An 8787-nucleotide genomic window follows, 5' to 3' on the forward strand; every position below is an offset into this window, starting at 1 on the left:
TGGAAAATTATAAATAAGCGTGTCCCTATGTTCTAAACACTAATACAATAGTAGTGTGTTCTAATCTTAATAGTGTAAATTTTGGGAGGATAGAACACAAAATATTAATGTACTACCAATCTGCCCTGACAGGAAGTGATGAAATGATGTTGCTATGCTAATTTAACATGCTAATCTGTACTCTTAATGTTTAGTTTTGTCCATTTTTTTGGTTTTCTGTTCTTTTTATGATACTGTACAAAATTAAGTTCGCTCCTGTACGCTGTTTAATTAACTAACCTTCCTGTTCTACCTTGAGCTTGTTAGCTAGCTAGCTAGCGTTCAACTGAGCATTCATCCCTCTCCACTTTGTGTTTCATTTTTCCCTCACCACATAAATAAACAAATCCTGTGGCTACTTCATCATTTTTTGAACATGCCCTCAGCAAAATCATCCCAAAGGACACAGTGTGCACTCACCCTTCGCTAGGTTAGCAACAGTGAGCTAATTATTTGGCCATGCGAACTCTGAAATGCAGAACAAAATCATTTTTGAGACGTCTAAACATGACAGACATACTTAGTGAATCACGTTGTTGTCTGGCTATAGGTTTCAGTTTAGAACCGTGGTGTGTGTTTCTTTTTGTTGTTGTTAGCAGTGTAGACTTTAGCTAACAAGCAAGCTAGCAAAGTAATGAAGCTGTATTAGCGAAGTACTCTCCCTGGTAGCAAGAGGACAGTGGTCCACTGTCGGCCTGCTAATGGCAAAGCTGGCGGTCCAATGGCGTTTTGCTCAGCATTTTCCGGGCGGTCCACTGGCGATTAAGCGGAGTATTAGACAAAAGTCCACTTATCATCGCTCATTTTCCGCTCACAGTCCAATTTACTGATTTTTCCTTCCTTCCTTCCTTTAGTTATACTTTGTAAATTAGACTAGTAAATAATTTTAATTTAGCACAGCGTCAGCAACATTTTCTATAGAATCATGGTACATTAGGCCTGGTCATTTTTTTTTCTCTTGGTTGTTTGTAAAATTTGTTTATTTTCTAAAATAAGATTTAAAATCAGTTTGAAGAGATTAAAAACTAGTTAGAGCTTGTATGCAGGATGATAATCTGGGTGGTCCGAGGGTGGACCAGCAGTGGCAAACAGTCAGTGGGGTGCCGACCTTTTCAAACCAGCGGACCGATATATGCTCGCTGTCAGGGTTGCTACCTTAAACCAAATCTGAGCATTTTAAATATTAAGCTTTTTATGTATGTCGCGTCAAGTCGATCAGTGTTTAGCTAAGAAACTTCATCTGAGCTAAGAACCCTGCTGAAAAAAACAGAACAGTCCGATATAAAACCATGCTGGTTTATGATGGTTCATACTGACCTAGTGCTGGTCTGGTGCTGGTTCAGCTGGTCACCCAGCATGATCATACAGGTTGACCAGCATACCAGTATTCAAAACACTGCATGTGCTGGTTTTGCTAGTGACTAGCCAGACTAGTCTATACTGTTTTTCTAGCAGGTAAAGTAACGGAATGGCCCTTCAGATGGTGTTGGGGATTCTCTTGAGGGGAAATGGTGAGGCCAAGTTGATAAGAGAATGTTATAAATGGTATTGAAATGTGCGGTAATGCCCATATTGGCCTTTTTTGACCATACTTACATTCGGTGCATGTGAATATATTACAACATATTAGTTTTGTTCCAACTAATTCCAGTTAATTCATGCCCTTCAGAAGCATCTGCATTTAAGAGTGGGCCTAAACTCAGGGCAGTAGATCACCAGGACTGGACTATACCCCTGCTACATAGTATATCTACTACAGCCAGTTAGAATTAGTGTTCAGTATATAACTGGGACAAATTGTCAGTGGTAAAATATGGACACAGCATATAATTACCTTACGATTCCTTTTAAGTCAGTGTAGAAAGGGGTCCCAGACAAAACTACACATAAGACAGACAGTCTTTGGTATGACTTATACAGTATAGTATTATATAGTATTTGATATGCCGTCTAATGTATTATTATAGCATAATTAATTAGATTAGTCTTTGGTATTTACATAGTGTTACAGGTGTACTCACAAGTATTATTTTCCCCTAATCCTCCTTCATACTTTTCCTCCCTCCCACCCTTTCCACCCCTCCTTCTCCCCTCTCACCATACAGGGCTGATAAATGCCGTTTAGTCTCCTCCACTGGGCTTCGGAGCTCCGTGCCTGGAGAACGCAGTGCCCCCTGCAGTGAGATGAATGGCACAGCCAAGCTCTCTCACCTCTCAGGCACTCAGACTAACAATGAAGGTTTGGTGCCTTTAGATTGAGATGCTAATGTTGGTATTTGTCATTTAGAACCTAAAATCTTTGCATTTGTCTGAGTGTATGTGTTTGTGTGTTTAGAGGAGCTTCTGGTTCCTGCTCTTCCAGAGAAAACAAATATAGAGAGGGGCTATGTGACCCCTCAACAGGTGTATAACCTGCTAAACGCTGAAGCTGGTGAGCCTGCACTTCATGACCCGTACTACATTCTCATACTGGACTGCCGCTCTGCAGACAGGTAATACACACCGCTCATCTGCTCAGATAAAGGCAAGCTTGGATCATTAGAATGGCTGGCAAGCTTACAGGTAGGCAGCAGAACCAGCCTAGCGAGTTCTATAGGACCACTGTACTTAAAAAAGCACTTAATATAGTGCATGACCACCCCCTTCATAATGTGTTTCATCTGTTGCACTCTGATAGGCACTTTTGGTGTTTGAAAAAGAAAAGATTAATAAGGTTAATGTACAGTTACTATATGTTTAATTAATTTAAAAACAGAAAAAATAGTAATTGTGACAGGTGCAAAAGTTTTGACACCCTATTAAGTCCTAGTCCTAAATACTTAGTAACTAGGTATCATTCTATTTTTGTTTTTGGGCCACCTTGCACGCACAGCACCTTTAAATACTACAGATTTTTAACGATACTTGAGGACTTTAGCTTGCATTTCTTGAAGTAGTTCATAGTGGATTTTGAGGTATGTTTTGGATCATTGTCCTTTTGTAGGAGCCAGCATCCTTCAGCTTCAGTTTTTGACTGGCTGTCACATTTGCTTCCAGAATTTTCTCATATTTAGGGGAATTCATTCTTCCATATATCTGTGTAATGTTTTCCAGGTACCAATGGCTGCCGCACAAGCCCAAAGCATAATGGATTTACCCTTTTTTATCAAATGCTGCCCTTTTTTCATACCTTTAGTGGCTGTGGCCAAAGTGTTCCATTTTTTTACGTTGTCTTCCAGATCTTGTCTTGGCTTTCACAGTTCCCCTTGACTGCCATTTCTTAATAGCATTTCAGATTGTGGAAATTAGAAGCTGGAACCACTTTCATATCTTTTTATAGCCCTCATCTGCTTTGTAGAAATCAATGAGTTTTGTTTTCAGATCCTCAGCCAGCTGCTTATAGGAGCCCATTCTTGTTGAGTGTTAGCCCAAGGTTTGAAGAGTCAGAGAATTCATTTCGCTCTGGAACTGTAATCAGATGACAATTCCTGATGACAATTCTTGACCTGCCTAACCTTGACCTGTCTCAATGAGTTAGTTAAGTTCTGAGTCTTTACAAGCGGAAGGGTGTCCAAACTTTTTCACATGCCACAGTCATTATTTTATTGTTTTCTGCTTTTAAGTCTGTCAAATGTAAATTCTACTGTACAAGTCTGCTGACATATCTCGGTGTCTGTATGCACAGTTAAGAAGTGTTTTTTCAAAGCCACTTATACGGAACAAAATGCTTCTGTGTGTGCACAGGTATAAGCAGAGTCATCTGGTGACGGCACGTGCAAGTGTGACAGTAATTCACCCTGAGCTGGGCTGTTTGATAAGCTGTGTCCAGCTACAGGAGTTCTCCATTATTCTGCTATACGCAGAGGAGGGACACAGCCCAGGTAGCATGTTCTTCAAACACTTGAAGATGCAAACATTTTGGTCCCCAGTTAAAACTACGGACAGCACATTCCAGAAATAGGTATTAGGTACAATTAAAAAAAACATAGGGCTGAAAACTTGTACACAATGCTTTTCATATAATTATAGCTACAATGAGTATATTTAACCTTTTTTAACTCCTTGAGACCACCGGTGGTTCCAAAACGCACTTCGTCACATTCTTCATAATGTTCATATTCATAAGCTATATTCAAAAGGTGGGTGTCATATGAGAGCTGTAACTGTCTTCTTCCAGTCAAATAGATGACTGAAATGAAATAGATTTGTTTTCCACAAATCTGGGCTATAAACTATAAACAGTGTCTCTTCACTGATCTGCTCTGTAAGAATTATTTTAATAAAATAATACAAAGAGCAAGATTTTTGGCTTTCAGCAGTAAATTCACCAATGTTTTCTTATTTGCGATTTGTTTTTTAGCTAAGAATAGAATCTACACACACTCAAGAGCACAGAGGTGCAAATGGGTTCTGCTGTTTAAGAAAACATCATGATTTTTTCGTAGGACTTTTGTCAAGAACAAACAGTGTTTGAGGCCCAGTGCCTTTTAGATGTAGCCCTGCAGACCTACCGTAGTAGCCCATATACAATGGATCTAAACTCTCCAAATTTATCCATTAACAAGAGATAATTTACTTACATGTGTTTCTTCTCTCTTTCCTTTACTGTGTGTGTTTTAGTAGGCAGTCAGGAAGCCCGTGCTGACAGCCCCACTCTTCAGCACTGTTTCTTCCAACTGAGCGCGCTCGGTATGGACCCCGTGATCTTACTGGGCGGTTTTTCGGCCTTCCACTCCCTCTACCCCTTCCTGTGCACACCACGCATGGTCCTTCTTGAGTCTGAACGCCGCCTACTCACCATCTATCCCTCAGAGATCCTGGAGGGGGCGCTGTACCAGGGTTCTGCCTCCCAGGCTCACGACTACCGCATCATCAAGAACCTCCACATTACACATGTGGTCAACGCTACCGCTGAAATTTCTGACGCCTTCCCAAATGTCCTGCGGTACCTGCGGCTGCGGCTCAGTGATGACGCCCAGCAGGACCTTCGGCAAGCCCTTCCGGAAGCTTCCCGGTTCATTGCGGCAGCTCTTCGGGGGTCTCCGGGATCACCCGGTGGGCGTGTCCTTGTACACTGCAGCCTGGGCCGCAGCCGTAGCTCGGTGTTGACACTGGGTTTCCTGATGGAACAGCGCCGCTGGTCCCTGCTTCACGCCTTCCGCTGGCTCAAAGAAAGGCGCACATGCGCTGCACCCAACGCAGGTTTTCTCAGACAGCTCTCGGACTACGAGGAGCAGCTGTTCGGGCGGCGTCTCACCTCGCTGGACGATATCCGGCTCTGAGGAGGTCAGGGATCAAAGCGTCAAACATCTGTAACATAGATATTTGAGAAAATACAGCAGTTGGAATGTCACAGACTCTCACTGACTCACAAAAAAGAAAACAGGGAAAGGTCACAGACTAGAGCAATGGTTTCGAACCCAGTCCTCAGATGTCCCTCATTTGCTGTATCCCAGGTCCCCGCACACCTGTGCCAAGTGTCTAGTACATGATTGCTTGGTTCCAATGTGTTGGGATCTTGGAAGTGCAAAAATGTGAACAGTCTAGGGGCACCAAAAACTGGGATGGGAAACCCTGTACTAAATGAGAGGTTCTCATCTGTAGTCCTGGGGGCCACTTTTGTGCATAGTTTTATTTTTTCACCTCATTAAGACTTTAACAATTACCTGATTAGCTGGATCAGGACTGAATACTGGAAACTATGCAGGGAAGTAGATCCCCAGGACTGGGTTCGGATACAATGGACTAGGGCACTGGTACTGAACTGATCCCACTAAGGGCAACAAGGTCTGCAGCAGAAATATTCAACTCTGGTCCTGGAAGGCAGGTGTTCTGCACATTTTGATAATTCCACTACTGAAACACACCCACAAAACACTGCAAATGGTGATTAACAGATGAATTGAAACAGGTGTGTTCAAGCAAGGAAACCACAAAACATAAGCTAACACCTGCCCTCCAGAACAGGAACTTAATCACTGGTGAACAGCAATGAAATAGGGTGAAAAACTAAACTGCAAGAAAGGAGATCCTCAGGAGGAGAACTGGTGTTTAATTAGACAAACCATGACCTGATTTCACTAATTAGATACTGTGTTGAATAGGGTTGGCATGAACCTTTGTAGACCCTTGCAAGCCTGGAGACTGAAAAAAATGTTACAGACTTCCAGAGAAGAGTTCTCTTCAGATTGATGGTCTTCTCAAACATCTGGATATGGAGCCCAGATGTTCCAGAAGACCATGATAACCTGGATCAGATGGATTATCATATGGCCATAACTAAACTTTACAGGTAGGGTATATCACCAAGACCAAAGCTGGAGAGTCTTAAATAGAGTAATGGTACAGACTAGAGTATTGATCCACAGTCTTCTCAACAAAGGTATAATTTGGGTCCAAGTCTTTGTTCCTACCAAAGCTTTAGACATGCGTCTCAGCTAATCAAGCACTAGGCCATCAAAAAAGACTTATTAAAGTCCATGCTTAGCAGATTGGTTGGAATAAGTGGTTGGATCTACATCTAATTTTTGTGGATAAGGTCAGGAACAGTGGACCTGAGAACAAGAACACTGACAAAGGAGAGAACCTCTATCTAGACACTGACAGATCGTACATTCACAGACCAAACACAAATTAAAAAAACATTTTTTCAATACTAGCAATTTTTTGGGAATGAGAAAGATCGAAAATACCACCATAAAGATTTCCTTTATGATATGAATTGAATCAGGAAAGTCAAGGACAATGATGATGCTCATTCCTGCTGCTTTTCTTTGAATACATTTGTGACATAATTACACCTTCCAGCATTTAAATACCTTTATTTCCTTTTGTCCAGGCCTCTTGTTTACTTGCTTGTTTTTCTCTTTTTTCTCACAATGATCTCTGGAAGATGGACTAAAAAATGAATATGTGTAGAATTAGTACAGAGTTGGATTTGACAAATCATATACTTAGGCTACTGAAAAGTCTTTTCTGTTGTTTTTCTTGTTGAAGCGTGTGTCTGTGTTTATTTTCTGGACTTTAGTGGCCTGACCTCTGGCCAGATGACACCAAAGAACAAAGCCTCTGACATGAACTCTGCAAAGAGCTACAGTTTACGTAGTTGTTGGATGATCACCCCCAAAAAGTAAACACAATGCTGAATAAACAAACAAACAAGCAAATAGGTGGTTAAAGTATGGGTTGGACTTTCTGCTTAGTAAGCAGCTAAAGTCACAGTGACACGTGACATTTGCAGGTTGTGAAAATGGGTGTGACTGAGACTGGTCCAGATTGGTGACACAAAAAAATCCTCCATTTTAGTGCAGATAACAAGCAAGCTAACTTGCTAACCATAAACGGCAAAGACCCCAAAATTGACGCAATTATATCAGATGAAAGTGCTGCACTGATCTGTAAAAATATATATAGATAGATAGATGTTTGGGGAGAGTAGGGTGACTTGTATGCAGCTGTGGTTGGCCAAAGAGCTAACAAAGTAGTTAGCAGGCTGGCTAATTTGACTACTGTAAACAGTAAAAACACCAAAGTGAAAGAAATTATATCAGGTACTCGCCACATTATAGTGCTGCAAGTTCATCTAGACATTAGATAACGGGCGTGGTTGGTGGTAATGCGGTGACTGGTGTGCAGCTGCAGTTAGCCAAGGAGCTAACAGCAAGCTGGCCAACTCATCTACCACACAAAAGTAATGTTTATTTACAGTCGTATGCAAAGTTTGGGCTCCCCTGGTCAAATGGTCGAGAACACACTTTTGCACATTTTAATGCACGACTACTGTTCATTTGCTGAATACATACTGGGAAAACAATCAAACATAAAATGCAGCCAGTGCAAAAGTTATGGCACACTTTATTTACTTTACTTTAGTGGAATCAAACACAGCAGTGCTGCTGGAGTTTTTAAACACTGTGTCCACTCACTGTCCACTCTATTAGACACTCCTACCTTGTCAGTCCACCTTGTAGATGTAGTCAGAGACAATAGCTCATCTGCTGCTGCACAGTTTGTGTTGGTCATCCTCTAGTCCTTCATCAGTGGTCACAGGACGCTGTTGGCTGGATGTTTTTGGTTGGTGGACTATTCTCAGTCCAGCAGTGACACTGAGGTGTTTAAAAACTCCAGCAGCACTGCTGTGTCTGATCCACTCAGACCAGCACAACACACACTGACACACCACCACATCAGTGTTACTGCAGTGCTGAGAATGATCCACCACCAAAATAGTACTTGCTCTGTGAGGGTCCATGAGGGTCCTGACCACTGAAGAACAGGGTAAAAGGGGGCTAACAAAGTATGCAGAGAAACAGATGGACTACAGTCTGTAATTGTAGAACTACAAAGTATATAGTAAGTGGAGCTGATAAAATGGACAATCAGTGTAGAAACAAGGAGGTGGTCATAATGTTATGCCTGATATATATATATATATATATATATATATATATATATATGTGTGTGTGTTATATATATATATATATATATATATATATATATATACATTTTTTCAATATGTACAAATAAGTAGAAACTGTGCACTAAAATCTGCAGAAATATGCCATCTTTAAATATGTTCTCTGTAGAGGATGTGTCAACTTATTTTCACCTAGAAAACCAATAAAGACTCTAGTTTGACGGGGTGGTGTTCAAACTGTTGCTATAAGAAGGGCCGCCCCTACAGAGGACAGTGAGAGGTTGTGAATTTTTGATTTCAAACACTAGTGTGACTGGGCCTTAAAGAGGAACACAGATTCTGTTTATTTCAGC

At 41.3% G+C, this 8787-nt stretch overlaps 1 protein-coding gene across 1 annotated transcript; it reads left to right on the forward strand.

Moving 5' to 3' along the window:
- The first annotated feature begins 2272 nt into the window (after positions 1–2272).
- On the forward strand, positions 2273–5300 carry LOC118823845 (probable rhodanese domain-containing dual specificity protein phosphatase). The gene is made up of 4 exons (XM_036593687.1): positions 2273–2278; positions 2377–2531; positions 3763–3899; positions 4639–5300. Exons 1-4 carry the CDS (start codon positions 2273–2275, stop codon positions 5298–5300), a joined length of 960 nt encoding a protein of 319 aa, XP_036449580.1.
- Positions 5301–8787: the final 3487 nt, after the last annotated feature.

This window comes from Colossoma macropomum, unplaced genomic scaffold (assembly GCF_904425465.1).
Source record: "Colossoma macropomum unplaced genomic scaffold, Colossoma_macropomum, whole genome shotgun sequence".
In the NCBI taxonomy this organism is placed as follows: Eukaryota; Metazoa; Chordata; class Actinopteri; order Characiformes; family Serrasalmidae; genus Colossoma; species Colossoma macropomum.

Bases quoted from the DNA above. Each gene is read 5' to 3' on its own strand.
- LOC118823845 (XM_036593687.1), top strand. The intron at 2,532-3,762 runs GTAATACACACC...GTGTGTGCACAG, and splicing joins GACTGCCGCTCTGCAGACAG to GTATAAGCAGAGTCATCTGG. The intron at 3,900-4,638 runs GTAGCATGTTCT...TGTGTGTTTTAG, and splicing joins AGAGGAGGGACACAGCCCAG to TAGGCAGTCAGGAAGCCCGT.